Raw genomic sequence first — 24397 nt, forward strand, 5'->3', positions numbered from 1 at the left:
TTTCATCATTGATTGACCTAATAGCTTTTGTATGCCAATTCTAGTCTCTTTGAATCCATAGTGTCAACATAAGGGGTAAAGAATTTGTAATGTCGTGGGATAACACCATCTTTCCCTTTGATAGAGAACTTCTCTATATCTTTGGGCATGGATTAAAAAAAGATTGTAGTTACATAGTTAATTCCAATAGAGGCACTAAATATTTTAAGTCTGGCATTTGTAGATTTGGAGCCTTTGGGAGGGATTTTATCTATGGGATTATCTATGAGCATCTTGAATGTGGCATTCATAATTGTTTATTCTTGCTACATCACCACGTATCCACAAGTTGTGCATTTTCTTGTAGATTGATCCAAAGGAATATGGACCATCTTTGAATGGGAGTAGGCGGCGATTGCAAGTCTTTTCACACCACCTTGAATTTTTCAAATTCATGTCTAAGCGCGACACTTCTCCTTATCCTGAAGACATCTTTAACACTTTTGTGAACCTTGATTTGTAGTTTTCGATCGAGATAAAGAGACGGCTAAGATCACATGTGGGGTATCTCGATTGAGATAAATGGACAAATGAGATCACATGTGGATATCTCGATTGAGATACATGGTTGATGTTATAAGGGGGCACGAGTGCATTACATGGCATTACAATACATTTCTCAATCTAGATTTGAGTGGCACTTATGTGCATGTCAAATGAGATTCCTTATAGTAGTGACATGGATCCCAATTGATTAGCTATCTTGATCAAGATCTACAAGCTTGATCGAGATATGTGATCCCTCTTGAGGCTTTTGGCGTGGCGATGATTGAGATCTCGAATGAGATATTGGGCTTCTGGCTCAGGGGACACATGTCATGCTGTGAGTGCTCTAATCATCTCGATCAAGATACCTCGCCTATGACCTTGCCCCCTTGTGATGGATGTCCTATTTCCCTTAAGAGTAAACCGAAGTGATCAACCTTACCATGTATCCACCCCATAATGTATCGACATATTTATTTTCACTAAGTTATTGTAAATCTTAAAAGTAAACTTTTGCAAGTGAAAAAATTTGAATTAAACATAACTTTTTACTAGTAGTGGTATACAAGCTAGCTTGATTGATGTGTTCTTTTCCTTAATAAGGGGAAAAAACTTGTCCCTCAAGGCACCACATATCATGCTATCCTAAGCTCTCAAGGGTTCTTGAGCTAGCAATTGATCAAAATTCATAATACCTCCACATGTCCTGACTTCGGGAAACCATATTTGTTGTTCATTACTTTAGGCAACCTTCTTATGTCTTGCCATCTTATAGATTCTTAGTATAATTTACCATGTCAAACAACGTTCCTAATCTCAACAAATCAAACAATGTAGTTTTGCTTTAATAAACCTAAAGTGTAATTTTTTTATAAAATTTCCAAGTACAAGAGACTCTAAAATGACATTGCATGCACATAATAAATATGACATGCCTTCATTTGAACGCATGAAAGAGAATCTAGAGCACCCATCAATTCAGTGTATGAGTGTGCACACCAAGACAATATCACCCTGTAAAGCAAATTTCATCATTTATCACATTTCCCCCCCACAGAGTTGTGTCTTTGTAAAGTTCCTAAATCGTTGAAAAGAGCCTCATCATTAAGTACTTCATGAAGAAGGATCTTGATACTTAAAAGGACCCCACAATGAGAGGAGATGGTTACAAGATTTGTGGACAAGGGTGGAATTGAGCAAAGGAGGGAACTTGCTCATGTGTAGCCATCAGTTCAAGTTGCTAAATTGTGTGCTTAGTAGTTCAGAATGTTGCATGGGGACCTTTATAAATCTTGTAGCGTTGCCCAAAGTGCTCTACTTGTAAATCTTGGTAGAGTTGTGCTTGGTAGTTGAGAAGACCTTTGTAAATCTTGTAAAAGTGGTCTCCTTGTAAACCGTGTAGAGTTGCTTCAAAAGTCCTCTACTTGTTCTGACTTAACCATCATGGATACCTTTGTATTCATTGTAGATAAATCTCCACTTTTCCTAAATATAAACATAAATGCACGTTTCCATTTCTAGCTTTATCTTCTTCCTCTTAACAAGCATGGTGAAAGTGCTTAAGGGTACAAAAGCCACATGCCTACCTGGGAAAAGATGCAAGGACAACCTTTAATATCAAGGCTAAAAAATGCTATGCATGATAAATTTTCAATCAAGCACATGATTGTTTTTTTAATTAAAAATATTGACTTGAAAGTAAAAAATACACATGTTATCACCCACACACATGATTGATTTTTTTTCAATATTTCTTTTGATATATAAGTTTTTTATAAGAATTTATTTATTTTTGGCTTCCATTGGGCTTATCCATACAAAACACAACAAAGCCTTCGAACTCCCCATCAAGCCATGGCTGCAGCTACTGCGTATAGCCTCGTCTCTCTCGCCAAGGCTCTGGTAAATCTACCGTCTCTCTCTCTCTACGCACTCACTCACGGGGTTTTGCACTTTAAGCGGTACAACTGTGCGTATGTGTGTGTGTGTGTGTGTGTGTCTCCTCTCTCTCATCTAGGGTTTCGTTTTCCAGCATCGTTCTCAAGTTATTTCTACGTGATTTTGGTAACCCAGCATTTCCAGCCAACCAGCAATGTGAGCAGCAGCAGAAGTTGCTCTTTCATAGGGAGCAGGGTGTCCGGCCTCCCGGCCACCACTGTTCCCTGTGTGAGTTACAGGCCAGTGAAAGCCGTGATGATGGCTAAGAGAGAGCAGGAGCTGGAGGAGCTGAGGAAGATGAATGACGAGGACCTGAGGGAGGGCGTGGTGGAGCTCAAAGGAGAGCTCGTCGTCCTACGCATGATGCAAGTTGCCAGACAAGAGATCAAGAACAGCGAGTTCCTGAGAATGAGAAAGCGGGTAAGTTCGGAGCTCTAGTTTGTAGGCATACATCCGGATGCATGATTGTCAGCTATGTGTGTATGCATATGCATGAATGTACGTTCTTTATGTTTGCATGTGCCAACCTAAGGGCGTTTGCAGATATTCCCCCACCCACTCATCCGATGGGCTGGGGTTTGGTCGAGTGAGACCCCCAGACCGTCAATTTTGGGTGGCTAAGATGCTGGGAAAGAAGTGGATTTTCTATAGGCTGTAGACACCTGAAGCTATGTATGTATGTGCAGCTGCATATATGAGGCATGTGTGTGGTCTGTGTTGAATCTTGAGGAGAAATTGGTTGCAGGGATAAGCCTTAACGAGGACCATTTTGTACCCTAACCCCCAATGCTCATACTTTCGAGGAGATGGGCAATCAAATTTCTGCACAGTTTCAGCTGTATGTAACTAGAAAAACCAAAAGGTTATGGTTTCGTAGTGGTGGCTTGTCAAACCTAGTCTAAAGAGATCATATGCATGAGCTTCACAAACAGATGCATGTCTCGTGCTAGGGCTACTAGTTAGGGTTAGGTTTTAGCAAGGGAAGGATCCCATACCGCGTTCAGGGCATGGATTGGTTTCCATGCTTTCAAGAATGAATTCGATGACCCCTACGTGGGCAGTGTCATTGAGACCAGTAGCTGTAAAATGGTAAGGGCGTGGTAGCAGTAGGGAAAGCTAGTTGGGTTGAGGGCAGCCATTACTCTTTCCACGAAAAGGAGAGGAGACATTGTAATAATAGCACCGTTGTTTCGGAGAGCAAAATGTAGGATGAGGAGATGAGTAGGATATCGCCACAATCAAATTTATAAGAGCCTCTTTTTAAAAAGAATCCTGGAAAAGTTCACATCTTGAAATGTGAAGTGTTCGACACTTTGTAAGATAGGCCTTCTTAGATGAGGTTTTCCCACACTTCTCCCTTTTTTCTCAGATGAGGCTTTCCAAGGCAGCAACAGTTTGGGCTCCAACCTCGTGCTTTTAGTTGCATGCAATACTCATGTGAGCATGCAGTACTTTTGCTTAATCCCCTCTGTACCTGCACTTAAACATTCCAACTGCAAGATTGTAGACTTCATGTGTGACCCACCTGCAGGTACAGCCTGCAGCGCTCATGTGGCAGCAACATGTACAGGCCCAAGGACTTGTAGGCTGTTAAACCCTGAAAATACTGACCAAACAATTGGTGAAGTCATGGGCTGAATGCTGGCCCTTGAAGTTGCCTCTGCATGACAGCTTCTGTGTGGTGTTTTTTGCTTCTATTGGCTGAATTGCCTTGTGTTTATGTTTTAATGCAGATGTGGGACTGTTCTTGGCCTCATGTGCCTTGCGTTTATGGATGAGGGCTGCCTTCATTCAAACAGTGGTATCAACCATGCGTGTGCAAGAATGATGAGATGGTGAGCTTAGGGATGGGACAGCCCTTATATAAGAGCAGGAGGCTGGCCGACTTGCTGTGGGCTTAGTTAAGGCTGGCCGACTTGCTGTGGGCTTAGTTATGGGAAATGGGAAACAGAAATGGAAACAAAAACAAAAATGGGAATGGATACAAAAATGGCAATTTTGAAGGGGTTGAAAATGGAAATGCGGAAACACCACATCAGCAATGGGAGGAGAAACTGTAGCATGCAATAGGTTGATCATTGTAACGCGCAACAAAGCCTTCTTTAAACATGTGAGTTTATGCTATCCACTTTACGTTGAGAGAGAGAGAGAGAGAGAGAGAGAGAGAGAGAGAGAGAGAGTCGACACAGTATTGGGTCCCAATCACCCACTAAGCCCCCTCCTCCCCCCCCCCCCCCCCCCGGCCCTTGCAAGCAAGAGTATTTACTTGTATTTCTTTGGAGAACTTTGTACAATAACAATGAATGATGATTGAGGATTGCCCAACGCAAGGACAAAGTAGACCGAACGCAGGCCGAACCATATGCTATCCAAGATACCTTGAATAACTCTTCAATGACCACTATGCAAAACCAAAACTGAGGGATGCACATATGCTGGCTGAATGCTGAAGAGGATATTCACGGAGGCCTTCGGATTGTAGCACAATAAAGTGTTGAATGCTGAATGTATGCGCAAGAGGCGCTCTAGCTGCTGATCGTTTCGCTATTGATGCTGTTGGCCTGTTAATTGGACAAGAAAATGCTTTTTGCTACCATTAAATGCTGCGCATCGTTCCCAATGTTGTCCCTTAATGTTGGCTGATTGCAGTGTTGGCATTGCATGCCTCTGTGGGCTGCTGACTGGGTGTTGGATGCTTATGGGGCTGCCGATTGGCTGCCCATGCCAATCCAAGGTGTAGAAGGTAGCCGCCATTGTTGAATAGGCTAGCTAGGCTAGCCAACATGCTTAGGAGAGGTAGCATAGGGTTCTTAGACACATGTGCTAGGCACTCCCCACGATGGGGTGCCTTATGGTTTGGCCCATCTAGCCCTTGTGCATATGCCCCTATGACGCTTGCTAATGCAGTACCTAATGCTAGGGTTGACTTCTACATGTACCTATTTGATGAATTCTCCAAGTGGGTAAGAGGATTGACACATGCAAACGCTCTATGGCTTTGGAGACTGACATGTCCCGGACTTGGGCTCACAATGGAGCCATGACATATGACAAAATGTTTCTAAAAAGGTAAGCCTGTTGTAGAAATAGTGCACTGATGTTAGTCGTTTTTGCAGGTTGAATTAGGGTTTGCGTTTTAGGGTTTGAAAGCCAAAATTAGGGTTTCCTTGATTTGCATGAGTTCAACCCTAGCAACATTGTTTTCAGCCCTAGGTTCAATGTGAAAAGTGGAAAAACTAAATTAGGGTTTTTGTTTGTAAAGTTTCAATCTATTTTTGTTTGTAGCTTAGGTTGCGTGTAGGGTAGTATGTGCATAAGTCTTAGCTTAGGTCTAACCTAGGTAGGAAATGAGCTCTTTCGGGCGTTCCCTCAATAAGAACCTCACACTGATGGAGAGCTTTGACGACAATAAGGAAATGCATCGACTCGAGGAGCTCACAGAGGGGTCCCAACAAAGGCAAGAAGAGATTGAACAACTCCTTGAGGATATCTATGAGTCGGAGGAGAGTGTAGCCCCAATTAAATAGATAGGAGAGGCCAAGGAAGAGAACCGTCAAGGACGCGAAGAAGAAGCACAGCTTTGAGAATTTGCCGAGCCTCTCATCGACAAACCGTTGGCAGGATGGAGGAAGATAATGGCAACATGAGCAAAGGCCAAGGTGGAGTCACGTAGGTTTGTGAGGCAGCCCAAGATCGAGTGTTGGCCCAAGAAGGGGAGAGCTTCCAAGAGACGAGGAGCTCTTGAGAAATGCGATCATAAAAAGAGGTGTTCCTGAGGAGGCGTTGTTCGAGATGCATGTGCTAGAACCAGAACCATAACCCATATTAGAGCCAGAATTGAAATTCAAGTCGTAGATCGAGTAGGTGGATCTCTCTAACTTGTGTTCGGAGGAGAAAGAGGTCAGCCCAATTGTTTTCGAGGTGGTGGATCTCTCTAAATTTTGTTTGGAGAAGGATGAGGTCAATTGCCGACAGTTTTCGAGGAGCCTCCAAAGAGTCTCTCCGAATCCTGTGAGGAGGATGAGGCTACATTTGATCCCGAGTTTGTAGATGAAACAACATAGGCCGACTGTACATGTGGGGGCATATAAATAGGCCCCCACCAACCCCATACCACTCATTGTACCATACCTCGGGATTTTCTTGTGTATATCAGAGCAGAGTTACATGCCTACATCTCTCTCTCTCTTGTGCTGTTTTTCTGCCTGCGTTTTTTGCTCTTGTATTCCCAGATCTGGTCATCATCTCCGCTGCGTATTCTGACAAGATAGCCCACTATTATCCTCAAAAACATTACTAGAGATATCATCCTGGCAAGGAGAAGTATGCAAAGAAACTGAAGGCAAGGCAACATGAGAAACAACCTCCTCAAATGCAGAGCAAAACTAGCCCGCTATCCTTTGCTGTAGGAACATCTCCAAAAGAAGTATCCACAAAATCACTGGTTGCATAGCACCCAGAAGTAGAAACCATCTGCTACCACTGGCATGACCATACAGGTCACAAAGCAACTGCCACACATAGAAAGTAGAAGCATCATCAGGAGCATAAATGAAGTGTGGAAGAACCGAATCCTGACATTCAGGAGGAGAAAGCCATAGATCTGTCCGTCAGTCTTCCTCCACCGACACACATCCTCCGCAGAGGCAAGGTCCGGCAAGCACCACGAGAGAAACTCCATCAAACCATACTCCCTGAGAATAGAAGTAACCTGCAACTTCCATGACTGAAAGTTACCACCATCCAACTTGTCTGCCTCATCAAGGAAATAACAAGAGAGTGGTACGAGAGCCAAATCTGAAGCTGTCATCATTGATCCAATCAATAGGACCAACCCTCATAAGATAGAACTGTCCAAATCAGAAAATGTTGATATAGGGTCTTTCCTCCCACCAAAATGCAGCCCGAAGAGGCTGGACAGCACCCGAGAATCCTCCTGTAGCAAAAAACGCAGAAGCTTGTGTTGATTGTACCTCCAACCTTGAGGTCACCAGAAGAGGGAAGCAAAAAATGCAGATTTGATATAGAGAGGAAAGGCAGCCACACAGGGCTTGGGAATATGCTGTAAGAGGGTGCAAGAGGGAAAGGCAACAAGGACAGTAGCTTGGGCTCTCCTTAAAAAAAAACGCACAAACTCTGAAGTAGAAGTGTCCTCCACAGGTACCAAGAGTGCCACCAAAGCCTGAAACACCACAAACCCTCTCTGCAAAGGGGAAAGCCCACTGGAGAGGAAAGTACTGAAGCAAAACAGTCCCAAGCAAGAGACACTACAAGTGTCATAAGTGAGGGAGCAAATATGTACAAGACTGAATGAACAATGAGAGGCCAGCACCTCCTATTTATAGTTGAGGTGAGCTGGCCGACTGGAGCTGCAAAACAGGCCGATTGGAGCTACTGGACTGGCCGATTGGAAAATGCCAGAAAGGTTGGGAAAAATCCCAGGAAAATACATAAAAAAGGGGTGGCCAGCCCACAAGCAAGGGCCATGCAAAAGGGACCAAAAGGACACTAGAAATGGGGAGAAATTGGGGATGAATGTGCTAACAGGTGCAACACCTACAGCAGCACATAAGGGCCAAGGCACCAGAAGCATTTAGGGCATGTAGTATTTGCAAGTCATGGCTTGGGAACCAGCCGACAACATGTGAACCAACCAAGTAGGTATTATCACCAGTCATCGGAATTATTAGGCAGCCGATAGCATTTTAAAGCATTTAATGAGGTCGTGGAGGTCCCAGATAACTGGTCGAGAGGAGTAGGTACAACTAACCAGCAACAACATATCATATATAAGCAAAAGCACATCATTCAGTTTAGGCATCTTCTCTTCTCAACGTTTTCGGCTTGAGGAGCAAGGGCAACATATGTAGGCAGCAATTTAGTCATAGTCAGCATTCAGTTCAGCCTCCTGCCTCATACATAGAGGGAAGCCAACATCTCAAGGGTGGATCTCAGCATTGGAGAAGGAAACATTCAATCAGCATCAGCATTCAGCCTCTCTCTCTTCCTAAGATAGATGTTCATCTAGGACAGACAGAGATCTATTCATAGATCTTCATTGTAACCATTCATTTAATATAGCTGCATTGCATTTGCATTGATACCATTGTCTATCTCTTAAGTATAATTTAGTGCAGTTTAGGTAAGCCTAAGGTTGTTTTACTACGGTCAATTTTCCGCATGTCACGGAGAGCTATGTAGATTGACCGTCATTTTGGTCGGTATTGGCAGATGGTCTTGGCAACGAGCTCCATAGATTTAAACTGAGACTTAGGAGTCATGCCATATGTGAGTGTGGCAGGTGGTTAGTTCCTTATCTGGAATGGATTGCTGTTCCGGAATAAGAGGGTTTGTGTATCGGATAACGTTGAGATTAGCAAAGGATCCTGTATAAATGTCGTGAGGCTCCTATAGCGGGTCATCTAGGGGTACAATGAACCTATGAATTAGTAAAACGTTCATTTTACTGGTCTAAGATGAGGGTGAATGTTGAGGTCTATGTGGTTAAGTGTAGTCTATGTCAAGTAGTAAGGGTGAATGCCTTAGGGATGGAGGTATGTTACATTCTCTAGAGATCCCAAGAGGAAAATGGGAGAGTAGTTCCATGGGTTTCATTGTAGGTTTTCCATGGATCATAGTAGAGGGCATGGTACTACATGGGTGGTAGTAGATAGATTGACTAGATGGCATGGTTTTTACCTACAATAGTGACAATGAAGGCAATTAAATTGGCGCAATAGTTTGTTGAGCAGCTTTTTAGATTGTATTGACTGCCTTTTGATAGAGTCAGTGATAGGGACTTCAAGTTTTCTAGACATTTATGGCAGCTTATTTTCCACAGATTGGAGACTATGTTGAGTACAAGTTCCTCTAATCATCCTCGATCTGATGAGCAAACAGAGAGGGTGAATGAGGTTTCGGAAGATATGCTTCGTGCATACGTCTCCAAGAGACCATCAAATTGGGAGAATTACATCCCGATGGTTGAGGTTGCCTATTAGAGTGCTTAGCATGTGGCTACTGGTTATAGTCCGTTCTAGTCCGTTCATGTGGATGTATGGACACCAACCTAGATCTCCATAACTAGTTGGACTTAAGGGTATTCAGATTGATGTGGCTAGAGATTTCTTAAGCAGATATGCAAGAAATGCTAGTTAGTGCATGAGAGGCTGTTTGTTTGAGAGTGCCCGAGAGTTTAGAGCGTTATGTAAGGGGAAGGTTGTGAAGTTATTCCCTAGGTACTGAGGACCTTACAAGTTCTTGATAAAATTGGTGAGGTTGCTTCTAGACTTGAGTTGCCTTCGAATGTGAAAGTTCATCTAGTCTTTTAGGTCAGTTGATTGAAAGACATGCTGGTGTTGAGCATAACCTTGCTACTCGTCAGGAACTTGTTGAGGTTGAGGACTTGTCCTATGTTCCACATGAACCCAAGAGGGTGATAGATTTCAGGGAATGACTTCGGTGGTATGGGATGCCGGAGTTAGACATGGGCCTTGGCTCGGGGGAGATCGGCGGATACCGGTTGCGGTTAGGAGGTGAGCTAGCCTTCTACCTCATGATTTGGTTTAGGACTAATCTTGTTTTTAGCTATGTTTATGACAGATTTTGGAAAAGACTTCACAGGGAACTAGGGAAGTGGTTCTGGCAGGACCCAACATTTTGTTGGAGGCCCTTGGCATTGTCTTCTTTTAGGATTTGGCCGGGTTGGGCCTCCGCATTTTATTACAAGAGATGGATGGTCTTGCCGCCGCCACCGCTTGCTAGCAAGCCTTGGGCCTCTCTCCGAGTTTCCTCTCAGACTTCTGGAATGGGCTTTGGTATAGTTTTCCGTCTCACACTCACCTGCAGCCTTGTAACATGTGGAAGCTTTGGTATTATTCTTTCAGCCCCGAGTACTGCATAGGAACTTTTGATGCAAGAGCAACCAACATAGACAGAGAATAGAGAGAGAGAGAGATGGCTATGTATTCAATATATTCAGATGTTACAAAAAGGTACAATAGTCTGGCTACCTTTAGCAACCCCAAAATGTCCTATCTAATGACCAATCTCCATATGGGGGAGAGAGAGAACAACAATGATTCTTGGTATTGCCTTTTATAGGCTTTTGGAGGAATAACCAATTGGCTGACCTGTTGTCGGCTAGTTCCATGGACAACAATAAAACATATATGTTGCTCCACATGGGAGAGAGATAACAACAATAATTCTTGGTGAAACGGGAGGCGGACGCGTGTATTGGAATCATATAAATGTGAACAAGATTCTGAGCACTTAACACTTGAGCATTACAACCACAAAGCTGAAAATGACAGTACACCACATAAAGGGGCCGATGATAGGCTGACCCCCCCCCTTTAGGTTATATTACCAAAAGAGTCTGCAAAGTACAAGATTACGGGTGCCTGGGGATTCACCACCAGCCTGCACCTGATTCTTCCAAATACATCATGAATATTCGAATACATTTCAAACAAGAGAATCTGTAGGTACATCCGCCCTACACACAGGTACATCCGCCCTGCACAAGCCTCTTCACAGGTACATCCGCCCTGCACAAGAGTATCACAATCCTCACAGGTACTTCGCCGTGCACAGGATGTAAATGGATCTTTAGGCCCTGTTTCCACGCGAGAAACTGATCCAGAAACCTGTGTTCTCCGCGAGCAAGTGTCCCCAATGCTTGCCCTAAGCACCTGTTACACCAGGAATCCCTGAGACACATCCATGCTCACATATTCCATTGCTGTCCGGCCTGTTTTGTGCAATAACCAGTCCAAAACAGCAGCTTTCTATCGCGAGAAATCCACCTGTAAAGGGTCCTACAGCCCTGTGGAGGTCCCTAGAGCTGTCCTGTACTGTCCAAGTTGACTTTGGACACCTGTAACCAGCCCAAAACTTGCAATAACCAGAAATTACAGGTCTGAAATTTACCAACCAGCCCTTTAGAAGAGTGTGGAGATCATTATCCAAGCTTGTGTGAGTCCGGGAAGCAAGCAACCAGCCCTGTAGCAACTCCCAAAGCTTCAATCAGCTCTCCAATGTGTTAAGTTATGAATAAAACAGCCCAAATGGCCTCTTGAAGGAGGCGCCTTTCTCCAGTGCCACCTATGGGGCTTGGTGGGTACACAAACAGGCTGACAAGTGTCCCCATAAGGTGTCCAGGTAGGTGTCCAGCCCATAGTGTCCATTTGTCCTGTTTGTATAAGTTTAGGTCCAACCAAATGGGAAATGGCCATAAGTTGTCCGGACTTCATTAATTTTAGTCCAACCAAATGCGAACGCATTATAAGTTGTCCGGCCACTTATTAATGAGTGTGGACCTGCAAACCAATAAACTTTAGTAGTAAATGAAATAAGCTGTAAATTGAGTGTGGACGCACTTACCACCTGCAAAACCCATAAGCCCACAGTTTTAGGCCCAAACAGGAGTGCACACACGCGTCCACAAGGTGCTCGGGCGTCCCCGGTCCCTCGGACTTCACAAGCCAAAATAACAAGCATTGTCCAGGCAGCAAGACAATGTCACACAAAGTAAAATAAAGTTATGGCATGCATCATTTATGCATTGTGCACATGTAAACTTGGAGAACCACCTATCATCATTCTTGTACTTGAAAATATTCCGCCTGCCATCATAACACACCATGTGTGCATGGCCGGAATCCACACGGGCACCGCCCGAAAGTCCACAAATGTCCTGCCATGTCCTTGGACTCATATGCATCCACTCATATGATCCATACACATGCCCAGGTATAATACATACATGCATCCGCATGTTTCTAGGCCTGACACGCATCCACATGTCCCTAGAATATAGGGATTTGTGACATCCCCCCGGCTTCTAATCAGTTGACCGCAACTGAAAAGCCTCCAGATAGGCCTTCAAAAGATCTGGGTAATCCTCGAAGTAGGCCTCATCCATCCATTTCGCATCCAAAGCTGAATAATTCTTGAACTTCACAAGGTACCTACGAACAAGTTTGCCTCCCGCAAGCTTTCGTTCCTTGTGAAAAACAATCTGTTCAGGTTGAAGAATCTCTTCCAGCTCATCCACCTCGGGTGGGTCTTCCAAAACCGGCTCAAACGGTGTCGGTCCCACATAAGGCCTCAATAGGCTCACATGAAAAGCATTATGCATGTTCCAATGATCTGGGAGTACAAGCCGAAATGCAACATCATTGATCTTCTCCAAGATCTGAAAAGGTCCATAGTACCTGTTGGAAAGTTTAGGGTACTTTTCCTCTTTTCCTGGCCTCTTCCGAAGGCGTGCCTTTTCAAATTTCAGCAAGACCCAATCACCTTGTTTGAATTGTACATCCCTTCTATGCTTATCAGCTGCCTTTTTATTCTTGGTTTGAGACCTCTCTATGGCTGTCCGTACCTGTGCAAATGCAGTATCCAAGTCTTTGACATACTCATCTGCTGCAAAAATCTCATCCTTTGTACGAAGGATGGGTGGTAGTACTACCTTGCCATAGATAATCTCAAAGGGCGCCTTGCCCGTAGAAGTATGTACCGTATTGTTGTAGGCAAACTCCACAAGTGGTAAATACTTCTCCCAATCCGATTTGCGGTCAGATACATAAGATTTCAGCAAGTCGAGGACGGCTGAATTTGCTATTTCACTTTGCCCATCTGTCTGTGGATGGTAAGCTGATGAGAAGTTCAGCTTTGTACCCATATTGTCAAACAATGCGCGCCAAAATAAGCTTGTGGTTCTAGGATCTCTATCCCCCACAATAGATTTAGGCATGCCATGGTGTTTGAATATCTGTGCCAAAAACATCCTAGCCATATGATCTGGCTTTATTGTCTTGCGCACGGGAATGAAATGTGCCTGCTTGCTAAACCTGTCAATAATGGTCCAAATAGCATCATTTCCCTGTGGCGTCCTTGGCAAATCCATAATGAAATCCATAGCAATGCTTTCCCATGGTTCATTTGGTATAGGCAAAGGCTGAAGCAATCCAGCTGCTTTATGTCGATCAAACTTGACCTTTTGGCACACCATACATTCACGTACATATGCTTCAATATCCTTGCGAATATGTGGCCAAAAGAAATACCTCTCCAAAGCTTGTGCTGTGGCCAAAATGCCTCTATGACCTGCATATGGAGGAGCATGGCACTCATCCATAACCTTATGGCGAAGGTTCTTTACCACACACATACGATTTTGCATCATGAGATATCCATCTCTTATGACATAAGATGGGACAGCAATACCCTCTTGCAAATCAGCCCATACATGTGCAAAATCCTCATCCAGATGATAAGTATTACGCATATCCGATAAGTCCTCATGGTATGCAACTGTAATAGCATGAACCTGTGGTCGTCTAGATAAGGCATCCGCCACCACATGCTTTTTCCCTGGAGTGTGTAAAATCTGAAAATGAAACATTGAGAGGAAATTTGCCCATCTCATATGCTTCTCTGAGAGCTTACTTTGAGTCAAAAAGTATCTCAAACTTTGATGATCAGTTTTGACCATAAAATCAGCCCCTAAAAGATAGTGTTTCCAAATAGTAAGGGCATGAATTACAGCCAACAACTCCTTCTCATAAACCTGTAAGTGAAGCTCTGCATGTTGCAAGCGTCTGCTCTCATAGGCAATGGCATGTCCTTCTTGGTTCAAAACAGCCCCTATGCAGTCCCCACTTGCATCACATTCCACCACAAAAGGTTTGTGCAAATCCGGAATAATGAGTACCGGTCCCGAGATGATTGCACTCTTCAACTTTTGAAAGGCATCTCTCTCTTCTTGTGTCCATTTAAAGATTGCTTTCTTCTTCGTTAAGTCATGTAACGGAGCGGCAATGAAAGCAAAATGCTTGACGAACCTCCTGTAGTAAGCACATAAACCAAGGAAGCTCCTCACTTCATGGACTGATTTCAGCTCTGGCCATTCTTGCATGGCTTGTATCTTTGCGGGATCCATGCGCACACCATCTTTTGATACAATGTGACCAAGATAGTGAATCTCTGGAAGGAAGAATTCACTCTTTTTTGCATTTATGTAGAGCTGATTTTCCTTAAGCTCTTTAAACACAATAGCCAGGTGCTCACGATGTTGGGCTTCATTCTTTGAGAATACAATAATGTCATCAAAGAATATACCTGTGAACTTTCTATGCTTTCTGAACACCCTGTCCATCATCCTGTCGAAGGTAGCGGGTGCATTTGTAAGACCAAAAGGCACCACCAAAAACTCATAAAGACCAAAGGCTGTTCTAAATGCAGTCTTGTGAACATCTTGAGGTGCCACTCTCACTTGATGATATCCACTCTTGAGGTCTATTCGGCTGAAACATGCCGAACCTTCAAGCTTGTCCAAGATGTCATCAATGTGCGGAATCGGAAACCGATTCTTGATGGTTATCTTATTAAGGGCACGGTAATCAACACACATCCTGTAAGTACCATCCTTCTTTTGAACAAGGAGTACCGGCGAGCAATATGGCGAGGAACTTGGCCGAATCAAACCCTTTTCCAAAAGTTCATTCACCTGAGCCATAATCTCTTCTTGTTGACTAGCACTCACCCTGTATGGTGGCCTATTAGGTGGAGAGCTACCGGGAATTAGATCTATGCAATGATCTTCCGGCCTCTCTGGTGGCAACCTTGCTGGCAAAGCATTTGCAAAACAATCTTTGAACTCATTCAAAAAGTTAAGCTTGTCTTGATCTAATGCACTAACATCAACACTAGAATGTTCAATGGTATCACGTACAAAAACCAAGTAAGAACAAGCTGATTTCTTTATTGCCTTATTAATTTGTACATGGCTTACAAGAGGTATGGTACTTCCAGTAGTACCAGCATCTATAGAGTGCTCACGGCCTCTATGTACAAAGCTGATTTTCTTCTCTTTGTAAGCCTTAACAGGCTCTAAACGGTGATGCCAGGGCATCCCCAACAAAACATCACAACCTGTAAGAGGAGCCACCAGAAAGCTCTCATAGTCGAGGTAGTCCTGTATATGTACACGGAGCTTACCAATGACCGGAGTTACATCAACCTGTTTGCCCTCAAAGGCGGCATCTGCATTCATTTGCATTCCCATGTCATCCACATTGAGACCTATGGCGGCAGCCATCTGTACGGATATAAAGTTATATGTGGAAGCATCATCAAAAAGAAACAAAGCGGACTGATCCTTCAATTTGCCCCAAGCCTTGCATATGACTCTACTCTTGGGCTCATGCCCTGTATTACCCTGCACATCGGGTACAACATTCACAAGAGGCTTTTGCACATTAGGCTCAGCATTCTTAGGATTCTGTGGGCATTTAGGATATATATGATCTTTACTGCCACACTTAAAGCATTTTCCAGCCTTCCTGTACTCTTCCAATTGCTGTTTTGAGAGCCCAAAATTGTGGCGTTTACCCCCCGGCTTCTTTTCGGAGTCATCCTTTGTATCTCGGCCATCTTTGGGAGCATTCTTAGGTGGCTGTCCACCCTTTTTCTGGTCATAACCAGCCCTGAATTTGCTCTTGTTTTGACCTGCAAATGGCTTATTTGTGGGTGCTTTTATGTGCAAGTTCTCCGCAATCATGGCTGAGTGTATAAGCTCTTGTATGGTCTTATTTGCGTACACTCCCAAGCTTTGTTGGATGATGTGATGGAGCCCCGATTCAAACTTTCTCTTCTTCTCGTCCTCTCCAATCTTCATGAAGGGAGTAACCTTGAGGAGGACTTTCCAAAACTTTGCTATGTAAGAAGCAACGGACTCTCCCTCATCTTGGGACAGCCAATCCCACTCCTTGCGTACATCCTTTGCAAAGTTTGGTGGTAAGAATTGATCATAAAACTGAATTTTGAAAGAAGACCAAGTTGGGGCAGCACTTCCATCAAGTATTTTTGCAAGCCACCAATCACTTGCCGTATCCTTGAGATGCATTCCCACATGCCTGAGCATAGACTTTTCCGAAAAGTCTTCATTGCAAAAAGCTATCTCAAACTGTCTGATGAAAGCAAGTGCTTTGGTAGAGTCCATCCGTCCCTGAAAGTTTTCAAACTTTACATCCTTGTCACCGGACTTGAACTCTCGAGGCTTCTTCCTTCTATATGCATCCCTATGTACATCCTGTTCATCTGCATGATGATGATGCCGCGATGAAGATTCACGATCCCTCTTCGTTCTCTCTTGAGCCACACTCTCCAAATGAGTGGAAAGCTCAACACGAGAACGGACATGTCTTCTTGGAGCAAAGCGGGAATGAGTAGAGGATCCCTCATCCTTACTCTTCTCTTGACCTGCATCAAGCCTAGCACCAGGGACTCTTGTCCTTTCAGCATTTGGCACTTGCTGTGCACTTTCTGCTTGTTGTGCATCATATGCATCACCACGGGCAGCCATGAGGGGTGGCTTCTTGAAAGCCAAACTACCATCTGCTTCAGTGTATACATCACCCTTAACCATTAGGTATGCAAGTGCAAGCTCTCGGGGTTTCTCAACATCCATTTCCTTTGCAATTGCTTCAAAAGTGACTTCATGGACTGAAGCCTTTGCCTTCGCAGCCAACACCCTTTGTACATCCGGGTCATTTTTCAATGACCTAAGCTCTTCGGTTTCAGCCCTATAGCGTCGCACTTGACGCCTCAAAGATTCCAAATCAGAATGCATAGTGTCATGAGTACCTGCATCTCCATAGACATCATTGCCTGCAGCATCTCTTGCATCCCTTGTACCATGAAGTTCACGGTCCTGTGTGTTCTCCACACTGTCAGAAATGTGGCTGTCCATGACACTCAAATCAGGTCACCACTTATGATTCCAAGCCTCAAACCGTTTTCCAATGAGGGGAAAAACTGAGCTCTGATACCAATGAAACGGGAGGCGGACGCGTGTATTGGAATCGTATAAATGTGAACAAGATTCTGAGCACTTAACACTTGAGCATTACAACCACAAAGCTGAAAATGACAGTACACCACATAAAGGGGCCGATGATAGGCTGACCCCCCCCCTTTAGGTTATATTACCAAAAGAGTCTGCAAAGTACAAGATTACGGGTGCCTGGGGATTCACCACCAGCCTGCACCTGATTCTTCCAAATACATCATGAATGAATACATTTCAAACAAGAGAATCTGTAGGTACATCCGCCCTACACACAGGTACATCCGCCCTGCACAAGCCTCTTCACAGGTACATCCGCCCTGCACAAGAGTATCACAATCCTCACAGGTACTCCGCCCTGCACAGGATGTAAATGGATCTTTAGGCCCTGTTTCCACGCGAGAAACTGATCCAGAAACCTGTGTTCTCCGCGAGCAAGTGTCCCCAATGCTTGCCCTAAGCACCTGTTACACCAGGAATCCCTGAGACACATCCATGCTCACATATTCCATTGCTGTCCGGCCTGTTTTGTGCAATAACCAGTCCAAAACAGCAGCTTTCTATCGCGAGAAATCCACCTGTAAAGGGTCCTACAGCCCTGTGGAGGTCCCTAGAGCTGTCCTGTACTGTCCAAGTTGACTTTGGACACCTGTAACCAGCCCAAAACTTGCAATAACCAGAAATTACAGGTCTGAAATTTACCAACCAGCCCTTTAGAAGAGTGTGGAGATCATTATCCAAGCTTGTGTGAGTCCGGGAAGCAAGCAACCAGCCCTGTAGCAACTCCCAAAGCTTCAATCAGCTCTCCAATGTGTTAAGTTATGAATAAAACAGCCCAAATGGCCTCTTGAAGGAGGCGCCTTTCTCCAGTGCCACCTATGGGGCTTGGTGGGTACACAAACAGGCTGACAAGTGTCCCCATAAGGTGTCCAGGTAGGTGTCCAGCCCATAGTGTCCATTTGTCCTGTTTGTATAAGTTTAGGTCCAACCAAATGGGAAATGGCCACGGACTTCATTAATTTTAGTCCAACCAAATGCGAACGCATTATAAGTTGTCCGGCCACTTATTAATGAGTGTGGACCTGCAAACCAATAAACTTTAGTAGTAAATGAAATAAGCTGTAAATTGAGTGTGGACGCACTTACCACCTGCAAAACCCATAAGCCCACAGTTTTAGGCCCAAACAGGAGTGCACACACGCGTCCACAAGGTGCTCGGGCGTCCCCGGTCCCTCGGACTTCACAAGCCAAAATAACAAGCATTGTCCAGGCAGCAAGACAATGTCACACAAAGTAAAATAAAGTTATGGCATGCATCATTTATGCATTGTGTACATGTAAACTTGGAGAACCACCTATCATCATTCTTGTACTTGAAAATATTCCGCCTGCCATCATAACACACCATGTGTGCATGGCCGGAATCCACACGGGCACCACCCGAAAGTCCACAAATGTCCTGCCATGTCCTTGGACTCATATGCATCCACTCATATGATCCATACACATGCCCAGGTATAATACATACATGCATCCGCATGTTTCTAGGCCTGACACGCATTCACATGTCCCTAGAATATAGGGATTTGTGACACTTGGTATTGCCTTTTATAGGATTTTGGAGGAATAGCCAACTGGCCGACCTGCTTTCGGCTAGTTCCATGGACAACAATAAAACATTATGATCGAGTATGCTGTGCATCCCCGGAGTTTGATAGAAACTTAGTACGCATACCCTTCGTATGAATGTATGCTCTTATGTGTGTGTGTGTGTGTGTGTGGAGTTTGTGTGTGTGGGAGCATATATTGATACCAAGTTCTACACCCACTATTGGGCATTGATGATGTTAGTGGGGATGTTGTAGTATCTAGTCCATACTATGCATAATGGAGTTGATGGTTGTATTGTCTTGTGGATGGACTATCATGAGGTTATAACCAGCACTTTCTTATAAGGTGAATTTAGGCATGTTCCTGGATTCATCTAGGTATATATATATATATGCTGCCGACTTCTTTTGCAGGCTCAATTCCCCATGGCCGACTGCCCATGGGAAAAATTAGGTTTTCAAAAAATTAGGGTTTCTAAAAGCTTAACGTTTTTTGGAAATGATACTATTGGGAGATGTAGAAACACTCTAATGCTTGTAATGCACCCTCAATTTTGAAAAATGATAGGTAATTAAGATTAATGCTTTGATTAAGCTGGATACTGCAGGAAAATAAAAAGCCCCAAATTGGTTTGTACTTTCCTGTCAGATGCTTCATTTTGTGCCTTGAAAGTTGTGTCCTTTCTTGTGCTTCTGCTGGTTGATTTTCTTGCCCCTTTTTGCTGTTTTCTGATGACAATTTATGCTTTTTAGGTGCTGCTGTTCGTTGGGCAGCAGCTTCTTCTGATAGGGGGCCACAAGGCTTAGCTAGCTAAGCTAAGCTTGGCATGGCATGGCATGCTTGACAGATTGCACATGGTGGACAGCATGCGGACAGAAAATGGCGGGTAGCAGCTTGGTGAGAGGCGACAGAGGAGGAAGACTGGGGGATAGGTGGCAAGCAGCGTGGGCAGCAGAACACAGATGGAAATGTGGCTGTGATGGGCAGCAGGCAGAGAGTGGGTTGTAGACAGGCGGGCAGATCTGATACCAATTGAAGGGTTAGCACAATGGAGCTATGGGGGCTTAAACAGAAACATGGTTATGGTTGTGGCATTGGACAGAGAGAGAAGAGAGAGGCAATGGCACACTTGTAGAGAGATAAACACATGACTCGATGATGTGATAGTTGCTTGATTAATTTTCAATGAAGTACATGTACCTTTTATAAATACAAAGGTTCTCCTCTTGACATCATTGCTTATGTCACATCACACACAAATATCTAGATATTATTGATACCCCTCTAAGAGGTGGTTCACACACACATACTCTCTCATAAGAGTGGTTTCACACACAAGTAAGACCTTGATTCCCAACACTGGTTTCCGTAAGGTGGCTGGGTGATTGGTGTTAAATACCATCACTTTCATTTTGCCCAAATTGACCGTAAGGTCTCTCTCCTTGTAGAATGTATCCAAAGCATTTGAGTGTTTTTGCTGTCTCTCCTCTGAATATGAGATGGATGATGCAATCTCATCAATATATAGCCCAAATAGTGTTGGTGAGAGCAGAGAGCCTTGCTTAACCCCAATAGTGCTACATCTCTCTCCTGAGAGACCACTAGAGGTGCGCGCATTCAGCCCGTTCCTATCTCATGTAGTGACATAACAACCCAAATTGTATCATGTGGTTATTGGAGCTCTTGCAAGTGTCCAATGCATGGTTGTCACGGTATGAAAATATGATACCGTAGGGGAATTTTTGGTACGATATGAAATTTTCGGATATCGTACGATAAAATACGGTTTTTATTTTTTACACTTACAACCTATGGAGCTTCAAGCTTGAATGTGAGGGAAGGTTGGGAGGGGAGGAGTCTACAGTGCTTGAGGAACCAGAACATGGATACGTGTCTCTCTCGGTTAGATCTCCTGATTGTCTCCAAAAAAGAACCTGGATGGGTAATGCAATACCAAAGGTCTCCCAGTGTAGCGTTTATGACTAAGGGACCGTCCTTGCACAAATACGAGGAGTGCATCTAGGGTGATAAGTTTAGGGACTTCTCTCTAGATCAAAATGGCCATGTCCAAATCTTCTCCCTTGTACATAACTTGAGAATCTAATTGTCTAGCCTACCTATACCAGGGATCCCCAAGTGATGTAGCAAGATTCTCTCATCCTACCAATCAAGTGTACACTACCAGTCTACCTCGCGAGATTTTTTAGGTCTCTCAACAACCCCATATGGAATATTGAGTGGACACGAAAGTTGCGAAGTATTGCGAGCATTTGGGATCGTCGTAAAGCAGGGTTTCTATATATTTTTTAAGCATTTGGAATTTTTTTTTCAAGGAAAGAATTTTGGGAGGGGGGGGAACTCGTACCGTACGATATCGTACCGTGCGAACCCATTCGTACCGGTACGAGAAACAACTATGGTCCAATGAGCCGGGATCGAGGGACTGATTCAAAAGCCTTGCGAAAATCCACAAAGCAGCAATACACATGCTTTCTTCATGATCGTTCTTTCTCTATATGAGCCCGTAGAGTGAATATATGGTCCAATGTGGAGAAATTTCTCTTGAAATATGCTTGACCAACTGCCTTGTGACCTAGATACTCTGCCATAGAGCTGATTATGTTCTCAAGTACTATCCCATAGATCTTGGCCATGTGCTTATTCTTTCTATCTTTAGCGGTGCATTTGCCCTATCAACTACTTATTTGGTGGACTAATTCTTTCTATTTGCTACTTCCCTTAGTGCTAGGCTTCATTATGGCTGAGTCTGCCCAGCATCTCCAGAGGTTTGACAGAAACTCAGTATGAAGGGCTTGTGTGAATATATGCTCGTATGTGTGTGTGTGTGTGTTTGACAGAAACTCAGTATGAAGGGCTTGTGTGAATATATGCTCGTATGTGTGTGTGTGTGAGAGAGAGAGAGAGAGAGAGTATATCTTGATACAGAGTTCTACACCACTATTGGGCACTGATGACGTTAGTGGGGATATCGTAGTATCTAGTCCATACTATGGATAATGGAGTTGATAGTTATATAGTCTTGTGGGTTGACTACCATGAGTATATAACATGCACATTCCTAAAAGGTGAATTTGGGCATGTTCTTGGATTCATATAGGTATATAATTCAGCCGTATTAGTGACACGCAGATTTCACATTGTGAAGTTTTCGTCCGAGTTGCGGCTAGTTGATATTGTGCTTACTCTTTCTATCTTTAGCAATGCATTTACCCTATCAACTACTTATTTGCTGGACTAATTCTTTCTATTTGCTACTTCCCTTAGTGCTAGACTTCATTATGGCTAAGTTTGCCCAGCATCTCCGAAGGTTTGACAAAAACTCAGTAGGAAGGGCTTGTGTGAATATATGCTCTTATGTATGTGTGTGTGTGTGTGTGTGTGTGTGTGTGTGTGTGTGTGTAGAGTTGGAGCAAAGGTTCATGAAGTACTTTAGTGTTCTAAGTTTAGCAAGAGGGGATGTCATGTGCATTGTTAATCGTGATACTCATTGACATGATTATCCTCACTAGCACCTATTTGGGCAGATTTAGGTGTATATTCAGACCTGATTTTAAGGTCCCATAGGTGCTTGGAAGTGCCCAAAACAAAGGTCCATGGATGGGACACGTCTTGGGCATAGTTTGGAGGCCAAATGACTTATTGGACATTATTTAGGCAAATCTGACTTGAAAACGATTTTCCATCCTACTCTTATATAAAGGAGATCAAAGGGCATGGAAAGGTAGATATCTTACATATATCTCAAGTCTTTCAGGTGTTGGCAAGCTACCTTGCATCATAGAGGTAGCTCGAGGCTCAGAAGGCAAGCATCTGGAGAGCCTGATCAAGCTGTGGAATCAACAAGCTTTTGTATGCACGTAGATTGGCCAAGAGCCAAGATTATTGTACATATTCATGTTCCAGAACATACTTTCCGAACTCTCAAGCTTAAGGTGAAGAAGCACTTGTATTGGCCTTGTTGGATCCTAGCAATCAATCCTGGCAAACCATTTGTGGTCAAGATAGATGCTAATGATTTCGTGATAGGCACGGCATTGTTCTAGGATGGCCGACGTGTGGCATTTGAAAGGAAGAAGCTTGACGACACCCAGGTTCGATGGCACACTCCAGAGAAAGAGTTGTATGTTGTTATATACTTTGAAAACTTGGCAAGATTATCTTTAATGAACTAAGTTTGTTGTGCTGACTGACCACGAGTCCATTAAGTATATATGTGATAAGACCTGAGTCAAGGGGGATGAAGACACGGTACGGTGGACACAGCATTGTTCTAGGATGGCCAACTTGTGGCATTTGAAAGGAAGAAGCTTGATGACATCCAGGTCAGATGGCACACTCGAGAGAGACAGAGTTGTATGCGGTTATACGCTTTGAAAACTTGGCAAGATTATCTTTAATGAACTAAGTTTGCTGTGTTGACTGACCATGAGTCGATTAAGTATATATGTGATAGACCTGAGATGAGGGGGATGAAGACACGGTGAGTTGAATTGATGCAAGACTTTGATATGGAAATAAAGCATCAGAAAGTAGCCTGAATGGAGTGTTGAGTAGAATTGGGGAGGTGAACTCTTTGAGCTTCATTGAGATTAGGGCTGACCTTCATGACTCTCTCAGCGAGTGTCATGCGCACACCCAGTAGGTGTTCAAGTGACATGGCATTCTTAGCATCCATGAGCATTAAGCACAGCATTAAGCATGGCATTAATCCAGCATTTACAGAAGTAGAGCACAACATGTGCAGTGTAAGGGGCTGGTGCAGAACCTACAGCAGCACATAACCCACCAGAAGCATTTAGGGCATGCAGTATTTGCAGGTCGTGGTCTGGGAACCAGCCGGTAGCATGTGAACCAGCCGATTAGGTATTATCACCAGTCGTGGGAATTATGAGGCAGCCGACAGCATTTTAAAGCATTTAATGAAGTCGTGGAGGTCCCAGATAACTAACCGACAGCAGTAGGTACAACCGACCAGCAGCAGCATATCATATATAAGCAAAAGCGCATCATTCAGTTCAGGTATCTTCTCTTCTTAGCGTTTCTGGCATGAGGAGCAAGGGCAGCATTCGTAAGCAGCAATTCAGTCATAGTCAGCATTCAGTTCAGCCTCCTGCCTCCTACATAGAGGGAAGCCAATATCGCAAGCGTGGACCTCAACATTGGAGAAGGGAACATTCAATCAGCATCAACATTCAGCATCTCTCTTCCCGAGATAGATATTCATCTAGGAGACGCATAGATCTATTCATAGATTTTCATTGTAACCATTCATTGAATATAGCTGCATTGCATTTGCATTGACACCATTGTCTATCTCTTAAATATAATTAAGTGTAGTTTAGTTAAGCCTATGGTTGTTTTACTACGGTCAATTTCCCGCATGTCACGTTGGTATCAGAGCTTCTCAGGGTAAGCAACCTTAGTTCATGTTCATTTCAAAGGTCATTC

The 24397-nt window shown here is 43.8% G+C and overlaps 1 protein-coding gene across 1 annotated transcript in view; it reads left to right on the plus strand.

Annotated features, from left to right (window-relative positions):
• Positions 1 to 2327: 2327 nt before the first annotated feature.
• The window catches only part of LOC147614532 (Ribosomal L29 family protein), a 43169-nt gene continuing 21099 nt past the window's right edge, over positions 2328 to 24397 (plus strand). Inside the window, exons 1-2 of the mRNA XM_086781084.1 lie at positions 2328 to 2427; positions 2599 to 2883. Coding sequence (XP_086637210.1) covers positions 2380 to 2427; positions 2599 to 2883 — 333 coding nt within the window. The 5' untranslated portion in view covers positions 2328 to 2379. The remainder of the gene's footprint in view (positions 2428 to 2598; positions 2884 to 24397) is intronic.

Source organism: Cibotium barometz, chromosome 42 (genome assembly GCF_041138505.1).
Source record: "Cibotium barometz isolate CiBa-2024 chromosome 42, ASM4113850v1, whole genome shotgun sequence".
NCBI classification, from domain to species: domain Eukaryota; kingdom Viridiplantae; phylum Streptophyta; class Polypodiopsida; order Cyatheales; family Cibotiaceae; genus Cibotium; species Cibotium barometz.